The 16,174-nt window shown below is 44.6% G+C and overlaps 1 protein-coding gene across 1 annotated transcript in view; it reads right to left on the reverse strand.

Annotated features, from left to right (window-relative positions):
- The window catches only part of LOC143284593 (short-chain dehydrogenase/reductase family 42E member 1-like), a 459,710-nt gene that overhangs the window by 230,724 nt on the left and 212,812 nt on the right, over positions 1-16,174 (reverse strand). Inside the window, exon 4 of the mRNA XM_076591422.1 lies at positions 7,796-7,853. Coding sequence (XP_076447537.1) covers positions 7,796-7,853 — 58 coding nt within the window. The remainder of the gene's footprint in view (positions 1-7,795; positions 7,854-16,174) is intronic.

Below are 16,174 nucleotides of genomic sequence, written 5' to 3' on the forward strand. Positions count from 1 at the left end.
AAAAATACAAACAAGCACGAATAACAAAACAAAACAAAACAACTAAACAACACAGAAAACAGACTGCAGTCAGCGCACACAGAACCGCTTTGTACCTGACAAACTGCCATTCACACCATACTGCTAGCAGCGGGGAACACCCCCCCCCCCCCAAAAAAAACACCCCCCCCAAAAAAAAAAAAAACAAAACAACAAAAAAAACCCAAACCCCCCCCAAAAAAACAACAACAAAAAACAAACGAAAAAAACACAACACACACAAAATGAAAGAAACAAACCACCTCAAAAACAAACATTATGATCACACGAAGCAATGAACCGTAACAAGCCAGGGAAGCAGACTTTTTGCAAGCCAGGCTGATCACACAGCCTTGATGCAGAGACCCTCTCGCTTGCATCAGCATCTCTGGGGTAGGATCATATCAAAGTCAAATAAAGTCAGATAAAACAGAATTGAATAAAACCAGTCACAGGAGAAAATAAAGAAATAACATAAATTGATTTCAAAATAATATACAGGACAGTCTCTTTTTTTTTCTAAAAGTGCTTTTGTTACACACTTTGAAGCGTCTAAAACAGGGAAATACATAAATAAATAAAAGCACGAAGAGAGAGAGAGAGAGAGACAGAGACAGAGACAGAGAGACAGAGACAGACAGATACAGAGAATCAAAGTCTCGGAATGAGAATCAGGATCATTTTACTATCTTATTTAGAGAAATTAAGAGTGGTGAGAAGTATAAAAAAACCCACAAAGGTAACAAGAAACACCTGCATTAGATAATTCAATAATATGCATGCATGCCATCACAATGACATGATAAATGAATCCCACAACAAAGGTTTTTTTTTAATATTTAAAAAAAATCACACCCAAAAACAGAAATATCCAATAACGATTCTTGTGTGATAAAAATTCTAAGCAATCATACCCGCACCAAATATATAATCAGTTCGTTCAACAAGATCCCTTTATATCATTATCATAAGGACCTGATCATTTCTTGAGCGAAATCGAAGCAAAACAATTGATTGATGTTGTTTTAGCAGCGGAAAACAACAACAAACTGCTAAGAGGGTGCTGAAAGGAAATCAGAAGAGATAATTCCAGCGCTGGAACAACAACAACAACAACAACAACAACAACAAAAACACACATAATAACAGTCTTTACGATAGATAGCTCCTCAGCACAAAAACACTCAGGAAGCAAACAACAGATGAGAGCCTTAAGATAACACACAGGGATCTCGGGGGGATTTTCGCTCGGCTTTTGTAGCTTTTCCACGCTTCGTCATCCTGTTTCTTGTTTTCTTAATGCTTCAGATACAAGCTTTCCACAAAGTCAGCTCCTGTAAAATTTCAAACTGCAGTGGAGGGCCGTTAAATGCCAGCAGGAAGACCCAGCAGCAGCACAATTGGAAAATAATTGTGCTGCAGGGAAGGGACCGGGGGGAGGGGAGAAAGGAAAGAAGTGGACGATGGCTGCGAGTGCACATCCCACACAGACATATCGACCGCGGTCTGGCATTGAAGCAACAGGAGCACACACACACACACACACACACACACACACACACACACACACACACACACACACACACACAAACCAAAGGATGTGGACGAGAGTCAAGCATGTCCTGGGATACAAGACTCAAGAGATCAAGGCTTTGCAGACAGCAGAACATGTCAGCCAAATACTCACCCCACGCCCCTCTATTACCCTCCCTCCAACGGGGGTGGAGGTGTGTGTGTGTGTGAGGGTGTGTGTGTGGGGGGGGGGGGTGGGTGGGGGGGAGGGGGAGAGGGCGAGGGCGGGCAAAGACAGAAGCGGGGGCCCAGCCAGCCTTGATTCGGAGGGTCAACTTTGCACGGAAGCGAGAGAGTTAACACGATTTATCCCCTTCAGGACTGCACCCTCTCCAACCCTCTGTCATTGAATTAACGGTGACGCCGATAGACAAGTTGACTTAACGGGCGCGTCTGCCTTAACGCTACGTTTCTTCAGGAAGAATGAATTTTCCACACTGGTCAATTTCAGCCTCTCTGAGACAGCTCTGTACTTTGCTTGCATCAATTTGGTCTCTGTCTTCTACAAAGAAGAAAGAGAGAAAACTTCACATCAATTCTGAAAGATATATATATCTATACATATTACAAAATCTTTTTGTTATCTCAGTTACGGAAATTAAAAGTGGTGAGATGTCATCATCATCATGACATGGTTTGGCTTCGCGAACGAAGCTCAAGGAAGCGATTTGCCCACGTCTTCTGCATGCTCGCTGGTAGTGGAAGAGGCGAATTCGGGACAGGCAGGTCTGTCTGCAGGGGCTGGAAGAGAAAGTCTGTCTTGGGGTGGTTGCTGTGATGTCACAGGTTTTCCTCCTTTTTCTTTTTTTTTTTTTTTTTTTTTTGGTTTTGTTTTGTATTTTCTCCTCCAGGATGGCTCTGTGTGTCTTCGTAAGAGGTGACAGCTTGGCAGGTGTGTAGCCAGGTTGCACGATCTGTGGCTGGAGTGGTCAATGTAACAGGCGCCAAGAGTCCCTGTACCTCTCTTTTTTGGGGGGGTGGGTGGGGGGGGGGTGGGGGGTGGGGGGTGAGGGGGGATGGCAGAGGGGGGGGGGGAGCCCCTCTTCCATGGTAGCCAGTTCAGAGTCAGAGTTCCACGAAAAGCACGATCTTCAGCATGCCCTGGTCCTCCATCCTGGAGACATGCCCAGCCCAGCCCAGCCCAGTTTCGCCTTCAACAGCATGGCCTCAATGCTGGTGACTCCACTTGTTTTCTCCGAGAACTTCTGTGTTAATGTTGCAAAGTCACTCTGTCTGATGTCGAGGATGGTGTGGAGGCAGATGGTGCTGTCGACAGATGCCGTAGTCTCCAGAATCAACACTAGACAACCCAAACACCTGAACAACTTGCAGGCAGAACTGGAATTGAAGCTTCCAGTGTCATTTTCCACTTGCTGTTTTCTCCCTTTCCTATCGTTCCAGGGCTTGATGAATGGTCGGGAAGGTGGGAGGAGGAGGGGGTGAGGGGTGTTTGTGGGTGAATGGTTATAGACGTGGGTGTGTCCTTCGAGCCTGCACAGTGGAGTTTTTCGGTGAAGTGCAATGTGCAAGAGTGGTAAGGTGTACAAAACAAAGGAATCAAGGAACATCCACATTGAATTAACCTATGATATGCATAACCAGCATATATGTCATCACAATGATATAACGCTTCTTGCATGATCAAATCCAAGGGAATGACGCCCACGTCACAGCAAGCACATAATCAGTTTGGTCAACAAAGTCTAAGACCCTGAACTTTAGCTGAACAAAACTAAAACAGAACAATTGATTGATCTTCATTTTCTTCTTTTTTCGTATCTGCCCGCCATCATCAAGTTGAAGATTCTGGCATTATACAAAGGTTCCGGTTCCGGTTCTGGTAGCCAGTACAACAACAAATAAACAATTTCAGTTTTCAGTGAACAGACCCCACGAAGAGGGTGCTGAAAGGGAATCAGGCAAGGTGATTTCAGTGCTGGAATAACAAGCAGTCTTTACGACAGCTCCTCAACACTCAAATACACAGAAAGCAAACAACAGATGAGAAGCTTTAGATAACACGCAGGAATTTCACTCGGGTTTTCCATACGTCGTGTTTTGTTTCATCAGATTAAAAAAAAAATCTTCGTCAGTTACAAACTTTCCACAAAATCAGCTCCTGGAAAATTTTAAACTACAGTGGAGGGACATTAAATGCCAGCAGGAAGACCCAGCAGCCTCAAAATTGGAAAATAATTGTGCTACATGGAGGGTGGAGGTGGGGGCGGGGGGGGGGGGGGAGAGAAAAGAAAGGAGGGGGCGATGGTTGGGAGTGCACATTCCACACAGACATATCGACCGCAGTCTGGCAATGAAGCAACAGGAGCACACACACACACACACGCACACATACACGCACACCACACACGCACACAAACTGAAGGATGCGAACGAGAGTCAGTCATGTCCTGAGACACAAGTTTTCAATGAACAAAGCTTTGCAGACAGCAGAATATGTTAGCCAAATACTCCACCCCTCTCCTCCCTCCGACAAAATAGGGGAGGGTGAAGGTGAGGGTGTAGGGGGGCAAATACAGAAGCGGAGGCCCAGCCAGCCTTGATTCGGAGGGTCAACTTTCCACGGAAGCGAGAGAGTTAACACGATTTATCCCCTCCAGGACTGCACCCTCTCCAACCCTCTGTCATTGAATTAACGGTGACGCCGATCGACAAGTTGACTTAACGGGCGCGTCTGCCTTAACGCTACGTTTCTTCAGGAAGAACCGATTTTCCACATAGGTCAATTTCAGCTTCTCTGAGACGGCTCTGTACTTTACTGGCATCAATTTGGTTTCGGTCTTAAAAAAAGAAGAAAAAAAAAGGAAATAAATTTAAGTAAATTAAATGATAAAAAAGAAGGAAGGTAGACAGAATAAAGGGAAAAAAAACGGAAAAAACGGACGTCCTATTACAGAGTAATTTTCTGTCACGAGCGAATCCTCAAAGATATTCGATCTTTCTGGGTCACTCTATACACTGCCGAATTAAAATGACTCTCGAAACTTTCCTTCCACAAAGAAATGCCGATGCAAGCGACTTTTTTTTCAAACTATTTCTTTTTGTCTTTATGTCTGTTTTCTTCTTTCTTTCATTCTCTCTTTCTTTCTTTCTGCCTTTCTTTTATTTTCCGTATTTTTTTTAACAGAAGGAGCAGAAACGTGGTCAAGCCATACAGAGAAATAGTGGTGTTATTTTTATTTTCAAATTGCGCGACATAAGTAAACCAGAAAGAACGAGACAGTCGTTGAATGGGAGGCCTCTAAAAATAATCATTTCATTTTATCGGTTTTTGTTTTTTGTTTTTAACGTTTTCGATGACTTTTTGAATTTCATGTACTACAATACTGAGTTAAATTTCACTGCAGTCAATCACAAGATGCCTGAAAGACAGAACACGTGTGATAACTAAACAAATGATAAAACGAAATAAACTGGTCCCTTTAAAACAGGTCAAGGTGAACACCAGTTAAACAGCTGAGTGGATTTTGGACATTGTTTCAAGAATCCAAATCGTGTTTCTATAAATACAGGGGCGAAGCGCCTATGGCAGAAAGAAATGCAGCAAAATAGGAACTCTCTCTCTCTCTCTCTCTGTCTCTCTCTCTCACACACACGCTCGCACGCACACACACACACACGCGCGCGCGCGCACACACACACACACACACACACACTCACACACACACACACACATTAAAAACAACAACAATGAACGCGTGTGCATCAGCCAAGCATTCTGACTTGGTTGGTTACTTTAAATTATTTTTTTGTGTGTGTTATTTATTCAGTGTTAAGGGGTCTAGCAAACCACAGAGCTGGTAAATGTCGCACAGGAGACGATAGTGGTGTCTGTCTTCATGACCACTGCTGATGGCGGAGAGGCGACCTAGTGGTAACGCGCACAACTAGGAAGCGAGTGTCCCCGGGTTCGAATCCCCAGGGATATACGGGACCGGGGTTTGACTCCCTGCCCCACTATAGAACTTGACTGGTGTTCTGGTTGCCGGTCGTTCGGGTTGGACGACAAACCGACAAGGCAGCCCCATCGTCCTGCATGCACTTAGCGCTTGTAAAAGAACGTTGGAGTGATGGCCTAGAGGTAAAGCCGTCTGCCAAGGAAGCGAGAGAATCTGAGCGAACTGGTTCGAATCACATCGGCGGCAGTCGCCAGTATCCCCCCCCCCCCCCCCAATCCCCTCCGCACCACTAAACCTTGAGTGGTGGTCTGGACGCTAGTCATTCGGACGAGACGATAAACCGAGATCCCGTGTGCAGCATGCATTTAGCGCAAGTAAAAGAACCCACGGCAACAAAAGGGTTGTCCTCTGGCAAAATTTTGTAGTAAAATCCATTTTGATAGGAAAACAAATAAAATTGCAGGCAGAAAAAACAAACAAACAAAAAAACAATGGGTGGCGCTGTCAGTGTAGCGACGTGCTCTACCTGGTGAGAACAGCGCGAATTTCACACAGAGAAATCTGTTGTGACAACAAAGAGCAATACAAATGATACAAATACACACACGGCAACAAAGGGGTTGTGCCTGGCAAAATTATGTAGAACCCCCCACCCCCACCCCACTCTTTGATAGAAAAACGAATACACCTGTAGGCAGAAAAAAAAGGTGGCGCTGCACTATGGCGACTCGCTCTTCACAGAGAAATATGTTGCGACAAGAAGAAATACAACAGAAAACAGCAATACAATACTAACATGTACAGGATCAGTCCTTAAACGCAGTGTAATACAATGCACTGCCCTACAATACTTAATAACATCATACAATAATATGACGTGTAGACGCATCCCCGAATCTCATTCTACCCCCAAACTACATGCCTGCAACAACTCCCCCGGACCAGTACTACATGAGACCACTGCAGGAAAAAAAAACAACCCAGGATGGTTCACTAAAATAGCCAAAATCGATGGAAATTTGTCGTTTTAATCGGTCCAAAAAAAAGCTTCGTTTTCATACTTCCGGAATCGGTAAACGGTTCAGTATAGAATGCCAACTGTACAAAGCAAGAATGAACGAAATTAGAACAGTGTGTTGGTATGAGAATACTCGTACCTGGTCAACAGGGGAAGCAATCGTGGAACGAGTTAATCTCGTACCTGGAGTAAAATCAGGTATAAACGCATACAGCTGAAAGAAAACACTATATCGTAAGCAGTTCACCTTTTAGAGATATCAGTGGTTTCTATGCAATTCTTCTGGGGTTTTTTCTCAAGAAGTTGGTGCTACGGTTGTGTTGCTGTTTATTGTTTTCTATACCCTACAGGAAATAACCATCTGCCCCAAGGTGCCGCATACCCAATGTCAAATCTAGTCTACTCAATAGACAAGCTGATTCCTGCGATGGAAACATTGTGATGGAAACACTGTAACCAATAAGAACGTCGGTTGGTAATTTGAACATTTTTTAAAAGTTAAAACAGTGGACATGTTCCTCATCACAACTCACTCTCTCTCTCTCTCTCTCTCTGCGTGTGTCACACATCCACACAAAGACACACACACACACACACACACACACACACACACACACACACACACACACACACACACCAATTGAGACCAGAGGGGTCACCCCAAATATCTGAATGACGCCATATTTCAATCGTTGTCATGGCACCGACCACCCAACGTACCAATCAACAGACGAACCAACCAACGTAGCACCACCACCACCACCACCAACAACAAAGGAGAAAAAGAATACAGCAATACCTTAACCTCACATGCAATGGTTGACATTTTGTGTTGAGGTGAGTGTGTGTGTGTGTGTGTGTGTGTGTGTGTGTGTGTGTGTGTGTGTGTGTGTGTGTGTGTGTGTGTGTGCGTGCGTGCGTGTGCGCTTGTATGCGTGTTTTGTGTGCATACGTAACTGTTTATGTGAGTGTAAGTGAGTAAGTGAGTGAATGTGTGTGTGTGCGCGTGTGTGTGTGTGTGTGTGTGTGTGTGTGTGTGTGTGTGCGTGTGTGTGTGTGTGCGCGTATGTGTGTGTGCGCGTCCACTTACTTATTGTGTCTTACTTGGGTGTCCAGAAGGACATATTCACCCCCACCCTCAACCCACAACAAGACTTAACTCCCCTACAATGTGTTGAATGGGAAAAAATAAAATAAAGAAAACTTTTCACTGCATGATGGAAACGCGCTATTTCAATGGCTCCCTAACGACAGATTTCAAAGCACTTACCTCGAAGAACATTCTCGGTCCCTCCGACGTTCACTTGCTCGATCAACGCCTTGTTCAACTGCAATCAACACAGAAAACCAAATTAAGAAAGAAAGAGAGCGGGAAAGGCGGGGGGGGGGGGGGGGGGGGGGCGGGCAAGGAACACGAGCTAACGAAAAGAGGAGAGAAGAAATAGCTAGAGAGAGAGAGAGAGCTGGGGGGGGGGAGAGATTGGGTAAGAAATGGAGAGGATGAGAGGGGGGGAGTGAAAGGTTGGCAGAGAAACAAAAGAGACCAGAGACAGAGAGACACACAGAGACAGAGAGACACACAGAGACAGAGAGTCACACAGAGACAGACACACAGAGACAGAGAGACACACAGAGACAGAGAGACACACAGAGACAGAGAGACACACAGAGACAGAGAGACACACAGAGACAGAGAGACACAGAGACAGAGAGACACAGAGACAGAGAGACACACAGAGACAGAGAGACACACGGAGACAGACACAGAGGGTCACACAGAGACGGAGTCACACAGAGACAGAGAGACACACAGAGACAGAGAGTCACACAGAGACAGAGAGACACACAGAGACAGAGAGACACACAGAGACAGAGAGACACACAGAGACGGAGTCACACAGAGACGGAGTCACACAGAGACAGAGAGACACACAGAGACAGAGAGACACACAGAGACAGAGAGACACACAGAGACAGAGAGTCACACAGAGACAGAGAGTCACACAGAGACAGAGAGTCACACAGAGACAGAGAGACACACGGAGACAGAGAGACACACAGAGACAGAGAGACACACAGAGACAGAGAGTCACACAGAGACAGAGAGACACACAGAGACAGAGAGACACACAGAGACGGAGACACACAGAGACAGAGAGACACACAGAGACAGAGAGTCACACAGAGACAGACACACAGAGACGGAGTCACACAGAGACAGAGAGACACACGGAAACAGAGAGTCACACAGAGACAGAGAGACACACAGAGACAGAGAGTCACACAGAGACAGACACACAGAGACAGAGAGACACACAGAGACAGAGAGTCACACAGAGACAGAGAGTCACACGGAGACAGAGAGTCACACGGAGACAGAGAGACACACGGAGACAGAGAGACACACGGAGACGGAGACACACAGAGACAGAGAGACACACAGAGACAGAGAGACACACAGAGACAGAGTCACACAGAGACGGAGTCACACAGAGACAGAGAGACACACAGAGACAGAGAGTCACACAGAGACAGAGAGACACACAGAGACAGAGAGACACACAGAGACAGAGTCACACAGAGACAGAGAGACACACAGAGAGATACACAAAGACAGAGAGACACACACAGACGGAGACACACAGAGACAGAGAGACACACAGAGACAGAGACACACAGAGACAGAGACACACAGAGACAGAGAGACACACAGAGACAGAGACACACAGAGACAGAGAGACACACAGAGACAGAGACACACAGAGACAGAGAGTCACACAGAGACGGAGTCACACAGAGACAGAGAGTCACACAGAGAGTCACACAGAGACAGAGAGTCACACAGAGACAGAGAGTCACACAGACACAGAGAGACACAGAGACAGAGAAACACACAGAGACGGAGAGACACACAGAGACAGACACACAGAGACAGACACACAGAGACGGAGAGACACACAGAGACAGAGAGACACACAGAGACAGAGAGACACACAGAGACAGAGTCACACAGAGACAGAGAGACACACAGAGAGTCACACAGAGACAGAGAGACACACAGAGACAGAGAGACACACAGAGACAGAGAGACACACAGAGACAGAGAGACACACAGAGACAGACACACAGAGACAGAGTCACACAGAGACAGAGAGTCACACAGAGAGACACACAGAGACAGAGAGACACACAGAGACAGAGAGACACACAGAGACAGAGAGACACACAGAGACAGAGTCACACAGAGACAGAGAGACACACAGAGACAGAGTCACACAGAGACAGACACACAGAGACAGAGTCACACAGAGACAGAGACACACAGAGACAGACACACAGAGACGGAGTCACACAGAGACAGAGAGTCACACAGAGACAGAGAGACACACGGAGACAGAGAAAAATGGCAGTCAGAGAATGAGAAAGATGGAGGAGATTAGATGAAAAATATGAAGTCTTCTTTTCTAACGCTGGAGATATTTAGCAAACAGGTCGACTTGCATTATGTATGAATGTATGTATAAAGAGCGAGCGAGCGAGCAAGCGAGAGAGAGAGAGAGAGAGAGAGAGAGAGATTCAGACAGGCGGACAGACAGACAGACAGACAATGAAACACAAGACACACAGACGGGCGAAGAAAAAGAGTGACAGATAGAAAGACATAGACTGAGAAAAGAGAAAAAAACAACAAAAAAAACAGTGCGAGACAGATAGAAACATAGACAAAACAGAAAAGAAAAGAAAGAAAGAGAGGAAGAAAAGAAAGACAGAAAGAAGAAGGGCATCAAAATGAAATCAGTCATCATCATCATCATCATCATCATCATCATTCAAAAAGCAATCGCCACTGCCGTTGAGAAACGAGGCGTACACATCATTTGTACTCATTCAGCCAACCTCTTCAATCTCGCCGAGCACTTTGCAACGAGGACAGGAAAACATGTAAGCATGATGGAATTGAATTCACCCCCAATCCTCTTAGCGGGAAAAGAACTGATAGAATTGCTCAACCGCTGGGTGTGAACAACATAACAACAACAACGGCAACAGCACAAATGATAAAAAATAAAATAAAATAAAATAAAGATGAGAAAAAAGCGGAAAATGAACAAATAACTACTGACATTATTGCCACACACATACACACACACACAGACACACACAGGGGGAGGGGAGGGAGAGACAGAGACAGAGAAACACAGGGAGAGAGAATAACAAGCCCCCTCCCCCCTCCCCTCGACCCCCCGCCCCCAAAAAAAAACAAAAACAAAAAAAAAGCAACAACAAATAAACAACAAACAAAAATAAACAACAAAAAACGCACACAAAAAACAGGGAAATTAAACGGAAATAAAATCCACTGTTTGTCTATCCATACCTTTGATGCTAAAAAATCCTTTAGTATACACGTGACATTTATTTTCACCCCCCCCCCCCTCCCCCCTCCTGCACCTCCACTCTGTATCTTCCTTGATCTTGATAAGTTCGTCGCAGAATCCAGTTGACTTGCGTAAGTTGCGACGGGGTAGGGCAGGGGGGCGTGGGGGGTTGGGGGGGGGGGGGTCACTGGCCTAATGGTAGAAGGTGGCCAGCTCCTTGGAATTCTTCTATGGACCTCCTGTGACCACCTTTTCACTGAGAGTCCGTAATCTGATCTGTACTCAGGTCTCCGCCCATTTCTGCTTCCCCCCCTGAGCGTCCAGTCATTCGAATGAGACAGCAAACCGAGGTTCCGTGTGCAGCACACACTTGGTTCACTGGGAAAGAACCCAAAGCAAGGAGAGTGTTGTCCTCTGGCAAAATTCCCTGGAAGAAATCCACTCTGATAGGAACACAAATACATTTATGCGTCCACTCTAGGCCTGACTAATCGCGTTGGTCAGGCATCTGCCAAGCAGATGTCATGTGACGTATATGGATTTGTCCCGAATGCAATGACGCCTCCTTAAGAAAAGGAAACTGAAACTGAAACTTCACATTTGATTAAAAAAAAAAAAGGGGGGGGGGGGTTGGGGGGGGGGGGGGAGCAGATGCCTGTCCTGGGCATAAACCCGGCGTGCTGGTCAGGCCTTTCCATCTAATGTCCTCTGTGACGGGCACAAAAGGCAAGTGGTTAAAGCGTTTGACTTTCAATCTGAGGGTCTTGGGTTCGAATCACGGTAACGGCGCCTGATGGGTATAGGGTGGAGATTTTTCCGATCTCCCATGTCAACATGTGTGCAGACCTGCTAGTGCCTGAACCCCCTTCGTGTGTATACGCAAGCAGAAGATGAAATGCGCACATTACAGCTCCTGTAATCCATGTCAGCAGTTCGGTGGGTGATGGAGACAAGAACAAACCCAGCATGCACACCCTCGGCTGGCTACATGGCGGGGTAAAAACAGTCTTGCACGTAAAGGCCCACTCATGTACATACGAGTGAACGTGGGAGTTGTAGCCCACGAACGAAGAAGACGAAGTATGTCCACTGTTTAAATACATACAGGCACTGACCAAGTGAAACAGAGCAGAAAATAAACCAGAACGACATCAGGTGTTGAAAGTGAAAAAACGCATACAAAAGAACAGATTGCTTCAGGAGAAATGAATACACAAAAGACCATACGAAGATAAGATTATGAAAAAAAAAATACAATAAGTTTTACTCAGATTATGTTCGAAATAGATTGATGACATCCAACAATGCCATACTATTAATTTTATTTTAATCTCTGTATAAAGCAACGTAGTCGTTCTACAATCTATGAAAGAAACTTTTCAAGAAGAACTGGCAGGGCAAAATGTTAACTTTACCCGATGAGCCTCAGAAAAGTTACAAAAAGAAAAAAAAAGAAGTGCACATTCTATCAAGCTGTAAGATATTAAAAAATGTGCATACAAATATCTTCGAGAAAGGGTCAGATTACGGAAATAATATATTATCAACAAACTACATAGAAATACATGTTTTCTAGATTTTATGTTTTGTTCAGTCTTTGAAAATTAATGCTTTTGATTGCCTGGATCGGCAAATTATGTTTAAAGTTCAATACATGTTTATGTCGTGAGAAAATACAAGCAGTTGAATGCTAGGTTTGCACACGGATTTGGCGTACAAAGGCAGGCAGGCGAAGCACTCACTCCGAGCCGTATTATTTTGCGTGTAGAAATAGCGGCGACAATGAGACAAGAAGACAAAGAGATAAACAGCATAAAGGTCGACAACAGCAGCAAAACAATTTCTTGTTCTGCAGGTGATATTCAACTTACAAAGAAATCGGAACAATTAGAAAAAAACAAAAAAACAAACAAAACTCCGACTAAAAATGTGGAAAACGGTTGTAAAAACAAATATGTAATTTCCCTCACAATTACAAAGATTATATGGAGAAAAACATTATACAACGACACTGTTTTGATATGTAACAAAGCTTCAAAAGAATATTTTCTTTTTTTCCCCATTTTTTCCCCCGCACACCCCAACAACCTGTAGCCCAGGGACACTCAGCTGAGGTGCTATTAATAGCAAACGTTCTCCCCTATCCCCACCCACCCTCCCATCGTTTCCCCCCAAGCCCCCTTCCCCCCAACCCACCTCCCCCACATCTCCTCCCATCACATTTCACCCAGCCACACACACGTAAGCGCACTGATCCCCTTCCCCCCCCCTTAAAGGCCACTCTCCAGGCAGCCCCTTCCTCCCAGACAAAAAGCAGTCTCCGTCCTCCTATCTCCTTCCAGTCCAATACGTCTAATTGCTCAGTCAATTCATTAAGGACGCCCCCCCCACCCCCCGACCCTCCAACCCCAGCCCCTCACCCACCCCCAAAGATTTCCACTTGGATTACCGAACAGTCACTCCAGCCCTGCTGACTAAAAGGACACCCGCCGTCCACAAGTGGTACAAGAGCGCTAGGAGAGCTCCGTCTTCACCTCGGCTGCAGCTGAGCCTTCCTTAATGCCCACTCCCTCTCGCCCCCATTCACAAAATGAGATAAAACTCTGACCACGTGGAACAATCGACGAGCATGAAAAAAAGAAAAAGAAAAAAAAAAAAAAACAAAAAAAAAACACACACCAAAAAACAAAAGAAACAAAACAAAACCCAACAACAACAAGTAATATACAACAGCAAAACAGGACAAAGTAATAACAGTTACGAAACTCTGAACACGTGAAACAATCAACAAGGATAAAACACACACACACACACACACACACACACGACACACACACACACACACACCAAGTAATACAACAGCAAACCAGGACAAAGTAATATAAGTTTACGAAGCTCTTCAACACGTTGAACAAACAACGAGCATAATAACAAAACACAGATTACACAACAGTACAATGCAATGCATAACATTTTGACAAAACAAAGAGAACGAAACTTGTGCATGTGTATATTGCGTAACAGTTCCGTTTCTTCGTCACGTGAGAGTTTTGTTACATCGAAGTACAGCAATCATTATGGCAGCTGTTCATCAACAGAACAAAGTGTGTGTGTGTGTGTGTGTGTGTGTGTGTGTGGGTGGGTGGGTGGGTGGGGGGCGTGGGGGGGGGGGGAGTATCAGAACCCAAAGAGCAACTTGCAGAGATACGTGAGGGGAGGGTACGAATAAAATTTCAAAGAACAACCTGCAGCAAAAGGGAACGAAAAGACTGAACTTTAATGCTATTAAATTATGCCCACATATTCACATATCACACAGAGCGAAGATACAGGTGTTTATATATATATACATATATATATATATATATATATATATATATATATATATATATATATATATGTATGTATGTATGTATGTATTTCTTTTTATCACAACAGATTTCTCTGTGTGAAATTCGGGCTGCTCTCCCCAGGGAGAGCGCGTCGCTACGCTGACAGCGCCACCCATTTTTTTTGTGTGTGTATTTTTTCCTGCCTGCAGTTTTATTTGTTTTTCCTATCGAAGTGGATTTTTCTACAGAATTTTGCCAGGAACAACCCTTTCGTTGTCGTGGGTTCTTTTACGTGCGCTAAGTGCATGCTGCACACGGGACCTCGGTTTATCGTCTCATCTGAATGACTAGGGTCCAGACCACCACTCACGGTCTAGTGGAGGGGAAGAAAATATTGGCGGCTGAGCCGTGATTCGAACACGCGCGCTCAGATTCTCTCGCTTCCTAGGCGGACGCATTACCTCTAGACCATCACTCCACTATAAATGACTAGAGCAAGAATATAGTTTCACAGTGTTCCCTGTTCTTTCTTACAAACACTCGTCATCCAGGAAAGAAGTTTCCAAGAGTGGTCTGCGACATGCAGGCAGAAAGACAGACAGACAGACAGACAAGCCACACAGACAAAAGGAAAAAAGCCATACCCTCACTAAAACAATTATAATTTCAGTGAAGAAAACAGCCTCATTTTGGAAAATTGTATATCCTAGAAATGATTACTCAATGCGAAATTGTTTATTTAAAAAAAAAAAGAGAAAAGGAATTTAAAAAAAACAAAAAACAAAAAAGAGTCACGGATGTCACCAACATTTCTGATACTATCATCTTAACTTTTCCCGTCGAATAATCAGCACAACTTCTCTCATGCCTTCCTTTTAATACGAATGCCATTTCCACCAATCATTCCGTGGATCTATGATCAGAAATGTCGACACCCTCTATCACAGTCTAAGTTCAGAACCCACTTTTTTTAAAAAACACTTTCTCCATTTGCCAGTTTTAAAGACAGAACAGTCATCTTTTCTTTTATCAACATGTTTCGTAGAAGCCTCACTTTCAATTTTCTCAAGAAGGCGTAACTGTGTTCGACCAAATCCATATACGCTACACCACATCTGCTAATCAGATGCCTGACAGCAGCATAACCCGGCGCGCTAGCCAGGCCTTGATTGTATGCATAATATATTTGTGCACGTATCAGACTGGAATTTTTATACAGAAATTTGCCAGAGGAAAACACTTTTATTGCCTTAGGTTCTTTTTCAGTGCACCAAGTGGGCGCTGCACACGAGACCTCAGTTCATCGCCTCATCCGAATGACGCTCAGTTTTGATTTTCCGGTCAAACTTGGGAGAGAGGGATGAGAGCGGGAATCGAACCCAGACCCTCACGAGCACTGTATTGGCAGATAAGCGACTTAATCACTCTACCGCCTTCCTCCTGTTCTATATATTCAGGATACATTAAGCACTGCATAACAATTAGGCTTGAGGTGAGCAACTTAGAAAAGTACTTGAACTGCGTATGCGTATATGGATAATATCTCAAATGCACAAATATTATTATAATAACACTGTCTGCATAAACCACTACATAGAACGATTCTGTGCGTGCATGCGTGCGCGCGCGCGTGCGCGCGCGCGTGTGTGTGTACGTGCGGGCGGGCGTTTGTCTGTCTGTCTGTCTGTCCAAGGAATACATGATATTGAAACCGCAACACCTTTTCAAAGTACAGTGTTGTCATCACCAATGCGTGATAATCATTCCAGGTGCCAAATAGCGCGGAATGATCTATAGAACACGTTACGCTATACCACACCTTCTTTAGACAAGCAATCAACATGTATTACCTGCAATCAACATTATATTATCAACAACAAAACAACACGTTTTAACAGCAGTCAACACATAACCACACCAGCCTCAAACAACAACAGT

The sequence above is a fragment of the Babylonia areolata genome, chromosome 1 (assembly GCF_041734735.1).
Source record: "Babylonia areolata isolate BAREFJ2019XMU chromosome 1, ASM4173473v1, whole genome shotgun sequence".
Lineage (NCBI taxonomy): Eukaryota > Metazoa > Mollusca > Gastropoda > Neogastropoda > Buccinidae > Babylonia > Babylonia areolata.